A 14718-nucleotide genomic window follows, 5' to 3' on the forward strand; every position below is an offset into this window, starting at 1 on the left:
CTCCGAATTGCAAATATAACATCCTAGAGCAGAACTGTTAAATTCTAATAAAATACCAATTGAATTGAATTGAAAATTTCCTGATATTTTTTTTCTTCTTCAAGAAGCATCACGATTGGTTATGACTTTTACAGGTAAAAACGACTCTTTTTATACCAAAAATATTTTTTAAGGAAGATAGAACATAGAAACACCTTTTATGTAAAGTGCTTTTCGTTTGCTTACTCGATTGACTTGAAAAAATCGACTTTGATTTCGACATCTTGCGAAGAAATATGGTTTTGAATTATTTTTTTGCGTTAAAAAGTTGAGAAGAAAAAGCATAATAAAAAAATTTATTTTTTTCTCGAGCACTTCTTACTTTACTGTAGACATAAAAATGATCAGAAACTTATTTCTCAAGGGGCACAGAATTTGAAATAATTGCAAAGTTTTTTCCCTGACCAGAATCATCTTTTTATTTATTTTGGCTGGTACAAATATTTTTAAAAGTTTTTGTCACCCCCCCCCCCCCCCCCTTCAAAATTGGCCCGAAAAATCAGGGGGCAAAAAAAATATTTTTGCAATAAACTTCTAAATTTCAATGAAAATTAAAGTGCAACCAGCTGAAATCAAATTAAAATACATTCTCATTTTTAGCATGTTTGGGTTTATTAAAAAATCTTAAGATTTTTTGAAAATTTTCGATGCAAAATCTTTTTTTTTCGATACAATATTTGTTTTTGTCAGATCTTAGAAATTTTGAAAACTAATGATTGCAAAACAACTGAACTAGTGTTAAATGCATTTTAAAACACTTTTTTCATTTTAATGTGAAAACTATGGCTTGTTATTTAAATTTTTATATTTTTTTTATTTTTTTGCCCCCCCCTTGACCTCGGCCAGGGCCGAGGGACAAAAACTTTTTAAAATATTTGCATCGGCCTTATTTATTTTGGCGAGTAGATGATGAAAATTTTGTAAAATCCGAAAGTGTTTGCATATTTTGAGCCAAACAAAACATAATATAAATATTTACCATTTACCGAAGTCTCTGAGAATTGCTGAAAAGAAATTATTTATCAAAAGACTTACCTACGTATCCAATTAAAGTTAAAATCGCAAAAAAAGAATGTTTTACATTTTATTTATCATCTTTGATCAACACATATCACACTTGTTTGATTCTCCATGATTTTGTAATTCGACTTTTCTTCTATACTTAATATTTAGATGAAACAGTTCCCAAACGTTGCATTTGTTTAATAAATCAATTTACCCATACAAGCCTTAGCATAAGCATAAGCATAAGCATAGGTGCCCACCCGCAGTTGCTACTCCGTTATTGACCAGGACCTCCAGAAGTTACATCCACGAGCCGTGGAAGATGAGTGGGTGCTATCTTTCCTCGCTTCGCAACTTCTCAAAGGCCCCTATCATGCTGATCAATACCGGCGCCGGCCACGACCAGTGGTAGGGTCACGGGGAAGTGGATGGGAATGTTAGTCCGATACTTGAGTGATAGAGACCGCCCAATCGACTGCTTCTCCGACAAAGTATCACATGAGTTTTGAGGGGGTTAGTAGATGGGTATGAGGTCAGGATTCACGAGTGGCAGTGATGTGACCATGAGCATTTTGTTTATCGGTTGAAATTTTTAAATCTTAGGCAGCCGGCTGCGGAAAGATAGATAATTGATTATTTAAAATGGTTTATTTTTATCGAACGCGTGCCAACCGAGCATTAGTGCTATGGGCTGGACTTATCAGTATAATTTTACTGTTTTTACAATTTAGATAACGCGCGCAAATTTCAAAAATAGTAAATAAATGACGCTTTACTCTTCATATAATCGATAGTTTGATGAGTAATTACTAAAACTGAAAGTTGGAATAAATTTTAACGATCATTTACGACGAAAATTATCGCGAAAAATCCGGACTGTGCGTCCCAAGAAGCACTGCACTTATGAAGGCATTATTCAATTATTATGACCAATCACCCCATGCACACAAACAGCGACACAAAAGAGACGAAAATTATCGCGAAAAAACAAGACTGCGCGTCCCCAGAAGCACTGCACTTATGAAGGCATTATTCAATTATTATGACCAATCACTCCATGCACTTATGAAGGCATTATTCAATTATTATGACCAATCACCCCATGCACACAAACAGCGACACAAAAGAGACGAAAATTATCGCGAAAAAACAAGACTGCGCGTCCCCAGAAGCACTGCACTTATCTCAATTTACCCATACAAGCCTTACCCGACAAACTTCGTCTTGACGTTTTTTTGTTTGTTTGCTTATTCAACCTCCTGTGATCAAAATTTGATTTTACGTAAATTTTCCCAAACAATCTGCAGATGCTTCGGAATTGATCCCAGAGTGGCCAAAATGTCAATTAGTTAGCGTAAGAACCTTCCTTTAGCTTATACGAACCCAACGCAACAAATAGCACCTCGATCCGACGTTCCGTGTTGAATTGATTCGCGTTCGAACAAATCCGTCGAATTTTTTTTATATATATCTAGATTAAATTTTCAAAACAACCTATCCCTCATGGGTTTCCTATGCAGATAGGGCCTTTTGAAAATTGAATCGAGATATAGAAGATTCCATAACAAAAAGGGTACGTTAAAAAAAAAACAAAATTATAACATGCCTTCAATTCTCATTTGATTAACTTCAATTTTGTGTGTACCTCGGTAAAAAAATATTTATGATAAAAAATAATCATGATAAAAAATATTTATGTCTAAAAAACAAAAAAAAAAACACATTTTACGAGTTAAATCTGGTGGTCATTTAAAATCTTGGAACAATTTTAATTACAACCATAAAAATTAAATCATCAAACCTTTCCATCCATTTTCAAATTCGCCTTAGGTTAGGCACATGCAGTGCACTTACTTCAACTGTATCACTGGTATCGCTTCATTCAGTGTCTGCAATTCAGCACAGAGAAAAAAAAAGCAATAATTATTCTTAAGCATACTGTTGATAGAGTGTTATATTTTGATGTAACATTATTTAATTTTATGAATATTTGCAAAATAAAAAATCTTCATTTATAACAATCATTTATCAAATATTCCAAATAAAAGTCACGGCGTGCATGAAATCGTGAAACATTAACCTTCTGTGATCACTATCGCTCACGAGTCACACTTCAAGATGCCGGCACCGTCTCGCTCTCTGTTTATATTTATCGTTATTATTGTACAAACAGTCGGTGGAGGATGGCACGCGTCCTGAATGCACTTCCACTCTAGTGCACACAGTACTACTACATTTAGGCCAACAGATTAGACATCATTTAAGTGGTGTTTTGTAAATTTTTAAAACCCTATTGTAGAAATTTATAAAGAGTGGAAATTTCGAATATTTAAAGCAATATTTTAACCAAACAATTCAACATTTTCTAATCCTGTCACTAAGCTGCAATCCATCCTATCTGAAACACAACCAAAAAATCGTTATCAGCCTCTGCACAGCTTCATCCTTTGTTCGCGCAGTCGCAGTTTATCGTTGCAATCGCGGTGCAGCTGCAAAAAAAACCGTCAGTCTCCAAGTGACTCTCATTGAGCAAGCAGTCATGTCACTTAAGTTTGATGATCAAGGTGCACCCTTTATCGAGGTGGGCCCCGACGTCTGCCTCAAGTTGGACCTCAGCGAGTACGACGATGACGCGGAATGTGTACGAAAGGCGCGGGAGGAGCTGCGCGAAACGCCGGAAGTTGTCCAGGAAAGTTTGAGGGAGTTGAGGAGTTTGCTGAAAGGTTAGTGGTGGTGCAATTTGGTTACTGAAATTAGTCAAAAAAAGATTCGATTGTGGTTTATGTTGAAGCTGAACTAACAAAATATTAGACCAAAGGCTTTAAAATATGTTTGTATTAATCACAAAAATAAGGAAGATTTATTACATACACAAGGCATGCCCATATTCAATCATTGATGAACAGCTCTTCTAATTGTTTATCTTGCCATACACAAGAAACAAACGTGAGTGTGTGGATGAACCTGACTGATGATGATGCACTTTTATTTGCATTCTAGAACACTCTGATCTGAACATCCCCATTGAGGATGATGCGTTCTTGAAGAAATTTCTGCGACCAACAAAATATTACCCTCAAAGTGCCTTAAATATGGTAAGTTATTTATAAAACATAGTGCGCCTCCTTTTTAATTTATTTTTATTAAATTTGATTTTTTCAATAAACTATTCAAAATATTAATCTTTTTTTTATTATTACAACAGAGATTCAATTAGGTAAACTAATAAAAAACGAAATTTCTTTTATAAAGATATTAGGATGGTATAAGTTTAAGGCCAACAAAAAGTTTGTCACAGACGTTATGTCGACAAACCGCATCAGGGTTGCTCTCGAAGAGAAAATTGTTCAACTATTGCCGAAAAGAGACCAACTCGGAAGACGAATCATTTTCGTTGAAATGGGATGTAAGTGTGGCAATTTAGTAGTAAAAACCGCAAAAATACTCAACAATTATTTTTACCTCCAGCGAAATGGGACTGCTCAAAGGTGTCCTACCCGGAGCTGGTTCGTGCTGCGCAGGCCATGATCATAATTGCCCTGCTGGAACCTCGCACCCAGCTGCACGGCATTCAGTTCGTGGCCAACTTTGACCGGATGAGCCTGGCCCAGTTGGTGCAATTTACACCAAAGTTTGCAAAATTATCCGTTGATTGCAGCCAGAAGTACACTCCGATGCGGACCAAAGAGCTGAATCTTGTGCACAACTCGGGGGTTTTTAACGTAATGTTTAAGATATTCAAACCATTTTTGGGGCAGAAGTGGAACAAACGGGTAAGAATTATTAAAATCCAGAGTGTATTCAAAAATTATGATATATCTGAAATTTCAGATTCACTTCCACGGCAACGATATGAATGCGCTTCACAAATATATTGATGCCGACTGCTTGCCAATAAGTTTGGGTGGAACTTTGGACTATCCCGAAATAGACGGGAAAGTGATGGCCGACTTTGTGGAGCAGTACGAGTGGCATTTGAAAAGTTTGAATGGTTTTTGCTGCGGAAAATGAAAATATTAAGTTTTCTTTTATTTCAGAATTAAACTCGTACGGTTATAAGGAAGAGGAAAAGTAGCTGAAATATTATGTTTGGTATGTTTGTAAAGGCGCATGGTGTTCATTTTTTTTTATTGAATAAACATGAAATTTTTATTTGTTTCAACTTAAAAAAATCAAAATAGCTGATGATTTTGACATTTACAATTGTTTGCGTCTGTCCGGGATTCGAACCAGCGACTTCTGGTTTGTTAGTCGTCATCCAAACAAGCGAATAACAATCAACGCGGCATCCGATTGATTTTCTTTGGATTGATTGATTCAATTTGGAATTTCATGTGATTATGAAAGCAATGAAATATTGTATAACATAAACAGAATGAAACATGATAAAATTACCCATTCAAATATTCATTGAAAACTGTTTGGTTAAACATTTATTTTTAAATCATTAACCTTAAATTTGTCGAATATCAGTTGTTAGTTGTCTGTTTTCTTACCATCGCCATATTGTTTTAAATTTTTGAAGCACTGCAGCACTTTTGGGTTAATATTTGAATTCAAAAAATTTCTTCCTCGTGAAAAAAATCGAAATCGAAATCAAAAATTTATGCTTAAAAGTAGCTTAAACATAATATTGAACAATTCCAGCTCAAATCAGGATTTTTTCTGGCTGTTTTATACCCGACCCTCTCGGATTTCAATGAAACTTTTTAGACATGTTATCCTATGCCTATATAAGCCATTTTTGTGTATATGGAGCCAATTGTACCCGAAAATGACATTTGAGAAGGGCGTTAGTTCTTTAAATATTTTCGTATTTTGTAATTTAAATATTGCTGTATCTTGAAGCCGTTGCATCGTTTCAAAAAGTGGTCAAAGACAAACTTGTAGGAAATTTGACGGGCTTTTTGAAAAAAAAAATACACTGAAATAAAAATACACGCCACCTCTATGAAATTGTTCAATTTCTAGGTTTGAAAATTTTAAGGTAAAATTTTAAGGTGATGTCAAAATGTTACAAAAAGACTCATGAAAAATGCAGGATGGTATGTCTCTCTTAAAAAAAAACACAAAAATCATTTACTTAAACTGTTTTTCTAAAAAGTGGTCTAAACGTCAACATTTTCAAAAACCGATAGTGGGAATCGATTCTCCAGACAATTGTACATGAAAGTCTCCATATTGACCATTGTCCTATGTCCAATCCTTGGTAAGATACAGCGGTTTTATAAATAAAAATGTTGAACAAATTGGTTTTTTGGTGGTTTTTGGCAATTTTGATATGACAGACTTGATTTTTCAGTCTCGAAAATATTTCTACCGGAAAACTCGTCCAATTTCCCATAAATTTACCTTTGACAGCTTTTTTATATGACTCGTTTTAATATTTACGGAATCTTATTTACTATTCAGGTTTCTACCACACTGAGAAAAAATACTATTTTTAGTTATAAGTAATGTAATTAGGCTTATATCTGTAAGTCCATACATTCAATTGAAATGCTGTCCAAGGCAAACTTATGGGAAATTGGACGGGCTTTCCGGTTAAAATATTTCCGAGACTAAAAAAATAAAAATTTAAAACTGCTGTATCTTCACAAGGATTTGACATAGGACAATGATCAATATGGAGACTCTAATGTAAAATTTTCTGGAGAATCGATTCCCATTATCGGTTTTAGAAAATTTTGACGTTTAGACGACCACTGTTTAGAAAAACAGTTATAGTAAATGATTTTTGTATTTTTTGAGGGAAACATACCATCCTGCTTTTTTCATGAGTCTTTTTGTAATATCTTTGGCTATCTCCTCAAAATTTTTAAACGAAAAAAATCGTGACATCACCTTAAAATTTTACTATAAACTTAGAAATTGAAAAATCTCATTGAAGTGGCGTGTATTTTTATTTCAAAGTATTTTTTTCAAAAGGCGCGTTAAATTTCCTACAAGTTTGTCTTTGACCACTTTTTGATACGATGCAACGACGCCGAGATACAGTAATTTTTAAATTACAAAATACGAAAATATTCAAATAACTAACGCCCTTCTCAAATGTCATTTTCGGTTACAATTGGCTCCATATACACAAAAATAGCTTATATAGGCATAAGATAACATGTCTAAAAAGTTTCATTGAAATCAGAGAGGGTCGGGTACAAAAGAGCCAGAAAAATTTTCTGATTTGAGCTGGAATTGCTCTATTTTATTTTTGCCCGGTTAATATTTTTTTCAAAAAACACGATTTTTTCAGATTCATTACCATTACGCACTATGGCTCAGAAGATGTATTTTTTATCAAAACATTTCGAAAATTAAAAAAAAAACATATTTTGAGAAAATAACTTTTGGGGATGAAAAGTTAAATAAAAATATCTTAAAAAAACCTACAACTTTGCCGAAGACTCCAAACAGATCAGAAACCCCTTTTCAAGATACAGAATTCCATACAATTACATATCCGTTTTGTATGACCAGTAGGGTGTTTCATCCAAACAAAAAAGTTCTCAGAATCAGGCAAACCGAGGTTCCCCTAGTAGAGGATACCCATAGGGACTATCATGCCAAATATCAGCCCATTTGGTTGAGAATTGGCCTGTCCCCAGCGGTTCAAAGTTTACATGTAAATTACTATGGGATTTTTATGCTTTTCGTTCAATCTTTCCTACAGGTCTGGGGACAACATGGATTCACTCGGAATAAAGACAGGTGTGTAGGGGATGGTCCAATGAACAAATTCCAGAAGGAATTAGGGTTGTCCATTCTGTCCCCAAGGTGCGCATTGGATCGACGTCCGGTGTCTGCAGAATCAACGATTCACCCTTCAAAAGTACGCATTGTCCTTAGTATGCTATGGCGGCTAGCTGAAAATTACGACACCCCATGTCAGACGTTGAACACGTGGAGAAGCATCGATTGCATTATTATTACAATATCATCATTTTACGTTATTAAGAATAGTTCAAATTGATACAGGAACATCAATAATTATAATTTTATTACTTTAAAGTATGTTTCTGAGCCAAAACTTGAGTGAATGCTCTGCCACGTGTTCACCGTCTGCCATGGGGCGTCGTAATTTTCAGCTAGCCGTCATAGCATACTAAGGACAATGCGTACATTTGAAGGGTGAATCGTTGATTCTGGAGACACCGGACGATGATCCAATGCGCACCTTGGGGACAGAATGGACAACCCTGATTCCTTCTGGAATTTGTTCATTGGACCATCCCCTACACACCTGTCTTTATTCCGAGTGAATCCATGTTGTCCCCAGACCTGTAGGAAAGATTGAACGAAAAGCATAAAAATCCCATAGTAATTTACATGTAAACTTTAAACCGCTGGGGACAGGCCAATTCTCAACCAAATGGGTTGATATTTGGCATGATAGTCCCTATGGGTATCCTCTACTAGGGGAACCTCGGTTTGCCTGATTCTAAGAACTTTTTTGTTTGGATGAAACACCCTAGACTAGCGAAATCGTAGAGAAATACTCTACCAGTATTTTTTCGTTAAAATAACTTCATAAATGATTATTATTATTAGTTTTATTAAAGGCACTTTACCTTTGCAATGGCATTCGTGTCGTATTCATAGTTGATCTTTTTTCATAAATTATATTAATTTTAACCAACAAAATTAAAGTTTTAGTTTTCTCAACTTCAACTTCCACGTGTATATTTTAAACCAAAAGCATATGATTTAATTAACTAATCGAATGCACCCCTGACCAACAACAAAAAAATCGTAACTTCTCTTTCTATCGCGTTTTTTCACGTCGATAAAATTCGCTCTCCTCCCTCATTCTCTCCCATTCCCATCGCGGATCGTGTGTGTTCATTTCGCCGGTCCACTGCTTCGTTTTGGTTCCGTGGTTCGCATTTTCGGCGATCGTCGACGACCATTGATCATTCAGAGAACGTAGTCCAAACTGTGGCGTTGTCAGTGGGAGTAGTTCGCGATTTTTTTTGTTTCTGAGAAGAGTATTTTCCATTGATTTTTTGCAAAAAATGTCACTTAAATTGAACGCCGATAAGGTCCCGTACGTAGATTTGGGTGGAGGGATTCACATCGAGTTGGATCTGAGTGAGTACGATGATGACAAACTTTGTGTGGAGAAAGCTAGGGAGGAACTCCGTGAAACGCCGGAGATCGTTGAGGCTAGCTTGAAGCAGTTGAGGGAGTTGTTGAAGGGTGAGTGGGTGAAATCTCAGTGCAGGTATTTTTTTGGTGTAGATGTGTTTGTGAAGTAAACTCAGCTGATTTGATTGAAGTTTTGGTTTGTGAAGCACAGTGATTGCACAAATTTGTTTTTTAGATGAAAAAGATCTCAACGTTCCCATCGATGACGATAAATTTCTGAAACGAATTCTGCGCCCCACAAAATATTATGCTGAAAGTGCATTTGAAATGGCAAGTATATTCTGAACTAGAATTATTATAATTTATAAAACTCTAAAAACTCGTAGCTTAAGGGCTTCTACAAGACTAAAGCCAACAAGAACTTCATCTTGGACGACCTCTCTGCAAACGCTATCAAAGTGGCTCTAGAGGAAAAAGTTATCCAGGTTTTTCCAAAACGAGATCAGCATGGACGAAGGATTATCTACATGGAAATGGGATGTAAGTTGTATCTGTTATTCAAACTAATTCAAACTAAAACTATTCAAAAAAAAACCTTCCAGCCAAATGGAACAGCGCCAAGGTCCCGTTCCCCGAGCTCATCCGAGCGTCACACGGACTCCTCACAATCTTGCTGCTGGAACCACGCACCCAGCTCCACGGGTTTGTCTTCGTGACAAATTTTGACCGGCTCAGCCTAGCGCATATGGGACAGTTTGGGCCCAAGTTTGCCAAGATTACCCTGGACTATGGGCAAAAATATGCCCCAATTCGGGTCAAGGCCATCAACATTGTCAACAACGCAAAGCTGTTCAACGTTATGTTTAAGGTGTTTAAGCCATTTTTGGGACAAAAGTGGGGCAAGAGGGTAAGATTTTTAAAATTCTTTCAAACTTTAAATGAAATTTAACATTTTTCCAATTTAAGATCCACTTCCACAGCAGCGATATGGGATCGCTGCATAAGCACATTGATGCGAGCTGTTTGCCAACTAAACTGGGAGGAACGCTGGAGTGGCCGGAATATGACGGAAAGGTGCTGGTGGAATTTGTCGAACACTATCAGTGGTATTTCGATGGTAGGTTTGAGTAAATTATCGCAGATTTAGAAATTTATTTAATTTATTTTTCAGAAATGAATTCGTATGGATACAAAGGAGCACAAAAGTAGATAGATAATTTTAAATGCATTTTCCTGGATACTTTAAATCTTTTTACAAAGCATTTCATTTCGTTTTTCATTGAGACATATGAGTGTAGTTGACTTTGAAGTGTTGCTTCCATTAGCTCGAAATTAATAAATAATAGTGTCATTAGGTGAATTTTTGTTATTATTTTTGAAATTTCGTCTCAAAATAAACAACATTGCTACCGTCAACTGTGCCGACTTTGAACACATGAGAATCAGTTCAGTAGGGCGACAGTAAAAAGAACAACGCCAGGTCGCTAAAGTTAAAGTTGGTGAAAAAAAATCTTTTCATACAAAAACATAATCGCTAATAACTCGTTAGGGTTAACTCGGATCGTTTTGCGATCTTTAAAAAAGTTGTTTGTCATAAGATTTTACGTAAGATCTTCACACTTGACAATTTTTCGACATATTTAACATCACCTTTTGGTGAAATTTTGATTTTTTTGCTTTTCCCCAATACATTTTTGCGAATTTTCCCATACAAACTTCAACGATAAAAAGCGACGCTTAAAACTTAACCGATTTGACTCGAAATTGGCACAGTAACTTATTTTTGCCTAAAGAATCAAGCCAAGGGGTAACTTTTAAGATTTTCCAAAATTTTCATTTTTTCTTGTCACCCTACTGTCCAGTAGGGTGCCCAGAATATGGGACTTTTCCTCAAAACCTCGCTTCACAATCTGAATATTGGTTTTTGGGCTATTTTAGGACTCTGGGTCAAATATGAGCAAAATCGGTCAACATTTAGCCATTGATACTCGAAGTTTAAGTTTGTATGGGAAAAATAAAAAAAAATGTATGGAAAACCCATTTTTCTACAGTTTGGTCTGCACGGTGCGCTACTTCCATCAAAATATTCCCAAACGTGAGATTCTTATTGAAAATTTAATGCTCTACAATTTTGTAGAACATAGCAAAGCCATAAAACGCGATCCTGAAAAGTTATTAGCGATTTTAAAATGTAAATTTTGCATGAAAATTTTTTTCAACGACTTTAGGCTCGGGTATCAATGGGTTAATCTCAACCAATTTTTTGAGCAAAATTTGCACAGATGCTTAAAATAACCCAAAAAAAACAATTTTTGCTTGTGGAGCAGGGGGTCATTTTTTCTGGGCACCCTACTGTCCAGTCATGATTTAAGTCAATATTCCAGAGCTACAAATGTATCAATTTTCAAATGTGATACTTTGAAGTGCTTTAAATAGAGTTTAATTTAACGGTATTATTTATCAATCAAAATAATTTAATATGAATAAGGCATTTAAAAAACAAAACTATTGAAGACCAATTTTTAGCGTGATCACTAGTCACTAACCATTTGCATAACGCAAGGCGTTAATGAACAAGTACCGAAATCAACATTCTGTTAACCGACCAATTTTATAATATTTTCAATATTTTTTAACGTTGGAAATCGAAGTAAACTGTGCGTGCGACCGGACGCATTTTTTTCCTCTGTCATTTTTTGGTCCCTAGTTTTCGTTTAAAAAGAGTAAATTTGTATCATTTGGAGACTTTGCTGTCCTTTTCGGCAAAGTGTTAACTGTGGGAGCAGTGGCAATTACGAAGTGGCCATCGAGGAAACGTTCCTGTTGTTCCATCCCCGTGTAACAGAAATGTCCTTTCTGATGGCCATCGTCCGGAAACTTCCAAGGTCAAGCTGGTTGCTGTCGTTCGTGTGGTGCAAGAATTCAGCTATCTGATCGCAAGTTCCATCAAGTTTGAGACGAACGCAAAATGTCCTAAACCATGGATTACTTATTTGGTGAGACCTTTCCTATTTGAATAACAACATATTCTTTCATCTACTCTAACATTCTGACATTTCACTTAAGTCAACCTACGCCAACCTTATTATATACGTGGTAGGGTGTTCCCCTGGTCGTTCGCTGTGAGTTGTGGATTGCCTGCTTCTCTAATGAAGGTTCGACTGGGGGGGCATGCTTATTAATTTCTCGTCGCTCCATACCCTCAGTGACGTGATGGGGACAAGGGCGTCTATGCAAAGTGTCCCTACACCCGCTACAAATTTCCGGCGCTTGGGGAGGGAAGCGGGAAACCATTTTGTTCTAATCGCCGGTATTTGTAGCATTAAAATTCGTGCAAAAAAACTTATGCACGTGGGTGTACAGATTACGGAGTAAAAGATGATCGAATTGTTCACCTAGCGCTCACATGTGTTTCGGGACCAAGTTGCCTGCGGGTATGGGGATCATACATACATACATACATACATTTTCAATATTTTTTAACGTTTAACAATGCGTATTCAAATAAAAAAATATTTTTTTTTTAAATTATTAAGGGTGAAACGCGAGAGAACATAAAACTTTAAGTTACAAAAACATGAATCTTTTATAAATCTTTTATCAACGAATTTTATGAAAAAACGTTACTTAATCCACCCTTAGGTGGTTGGTGCCTTCCTCACATTTAGAGGGTAATGCTATCCAAAAAAGATACAAAAGGGTGAACTTTTCAGTGATCTATAAACTTGACTCATTATTCATACCATCAGATTGGGTAGTAAGATCTTCATAATTCAGGGCATTTATGTGCTTCTAACTTTTGATTTGGTTGTCAGATCTGAAATCTATTGAACTCGTTGGAAAGGTCTTTCGATTACCTATCCAACGACAAGTCGCATGATAGATCCGGACAAAGTTTTCATCGAAATATATGAGATCCGGCCTCTAAAAAGTTCATAAATAACACTTAAGTGCTTATAACTTTTTATAGGGTCACCAGATCTTAAATCTTTTGAGCTCGTTGAAAATGTCTTTTGATTATCTTTCTAAAAATTTATAACATGACGGGGTTGCATAAAAAATTACCCATTTACAATCTTCCGGACTTTTGTAGGTGAGGAAGGCAAAAACGCTATTGTTTTTTTTTTTAATTTTAACCTTATTTTTCACCAATTTTCTGGTGAGATCTCTCTCCAAATCTCACCAAACTCTGTCATAAGAAACATATTTGTCCCGCGATCCTGAATCCTGAAGCTTTACAAGAAATCGTAAAAACGGAAACTCCATATGCTTAAGGATTTTTTTTTGTATTTTGTTTTCATATAAGAGTTATAAATTTGAAATTCCAATGATGTACGCATTTGCTTTTAGTCAACATTTTCGATATTTTTTGAATTTTATGAAAATGTTTTATAGAACAATACTCATACAATTTACTATTTTGGACTGCATTCAATCAACAGGTTGACTGACCTCATAATTGTAAAATTTGAAGTAAAAATAAACTTTAATTAGTTTTTAAGGCTGTTGCAAATATTTTTCAAAGTTTTTGTATCTGTTGTCCATTAACCTTTAAAAATCAGGAGGCAGTTTTTTTTAACTACCAAATTTCAATGTAATTTTAAGTGCAATCACCTGAAAACTGTTTAAAGTTCATTCTCCTGCGTTTATAATCATTATTAACATGTTTGAGTTAATTCAAAAAATAGTTTGAGTTTTTGTATAGTGCCGTCAACAGGGGTGACATTGGGTCTTGGAGGTGAGAATGGGTCATACAAATTTCAGCATTTTTGTATGACCCAATCATACAAATTTCAGCATTTTTGTATGACCCAATCTCCCCCCCCCCCCCCCCCAAACTTAATGATGAGGCACCCCAAAAATTATTTTATTTCGCTAAAAAAAATCCTTCAAACTTAGAATTTATGAAATGTAATGATTGCAAACCAACCGTATTGCTGTATAATAGATTTTTCATGCATATTTGCATTGAAATGTTGAAGCTCTGGCTTCAATTTCAATCTTCATATATTTTATTTATTAAACTTTGTTTTTAGCTCAATTACATGTGTTGCTTGAACTTTAATTGAAAATGTCCCATTTACATCTTTTCACAAAGATTTGAGTTTATTTATCAATTTACAGTCCTGACGCCTTGAATACACTACACGTCGAAACAAAAATTGTGTCATGCGAAATTTGAAATCTTTATAAATTTGATTTTATGTTAACATGGACGTAACTGAATTTGGTAAAATGTTCAACATAAAAAATCGAACAATTAAAAAGAGCCATATACAAAAATATGGATGCGCCTGGTTCATAGCCATTTCCTTTAAGCAAAACGGAAACAACCAATACAATTGCATAAAAATGTTGTCAAGTTCGGGGGGTCCACAGCAAGTATATTTTGTAGGTTTATTAAGATGAATATTGAATGTTTAATTATAAAATATTTTACATGCAAGTTTTTTTGGAATTTATTTTTTAATTTTAATTTTATGTATATTACAAGTACGTGCGTACTTCGGGATGTCCAAAGTCATCCGAGGACTCCCTGGAGTTAAGATCGTCTATGGCCTTCGTTATCAAAAGTTTCGATTATTTGAATTT

The 14718-nt window shown here is 35.3% G+C and overlaps 1 protein-coding gene across 1 annotated transcript in view; it reads left to right on the top strand.

Moving 5' to 3' along the window:
• The first annotated feature begins 3242 nt into the window (after window positions 1-3242).
• Window positions 3243-14718, top strand: part of LOC120413854 (uncharacterized) — a 37200-nt gene continuing 25724 nt past the window's right edge. Inside the window, exons 1-5 of the mRNA XM_039574810.2 lie at window positions 3243-3767; window positions 9362-9456; window positions 9513-9666; window positions 9729-10033; window positions 10093-10243. Coding sequence (XP_039430744.2) covers window positions 3584-3767; window positions 9362-9456; window positions 9513-9666; window positions 9729-10033; window positions 10093-10243 — 889 coding nt within the window. The 5' untranslated portion in view covers window positions 3243-3583. The remainder of the gene's footprint in view (window positions 3768-9361; window positions 9457-9512; window positions 9667-9728; window positions 10034-10092; window positions 10244-14718) is intronic.

This window comes from Culex pipiens, chromosome 2 (assembly GCF_016801865.2).
Source record: "Culex pipiens pallens isolate TS chromosome 2, TS_CPP_V2, whole genome shotgun sequence".
Classification (NCBI taxonomy): Eukaryota; Metazoa; Arthropoda; class Insecta; order Diptera; family Culicidae; genus Culex; species Culex pipiens.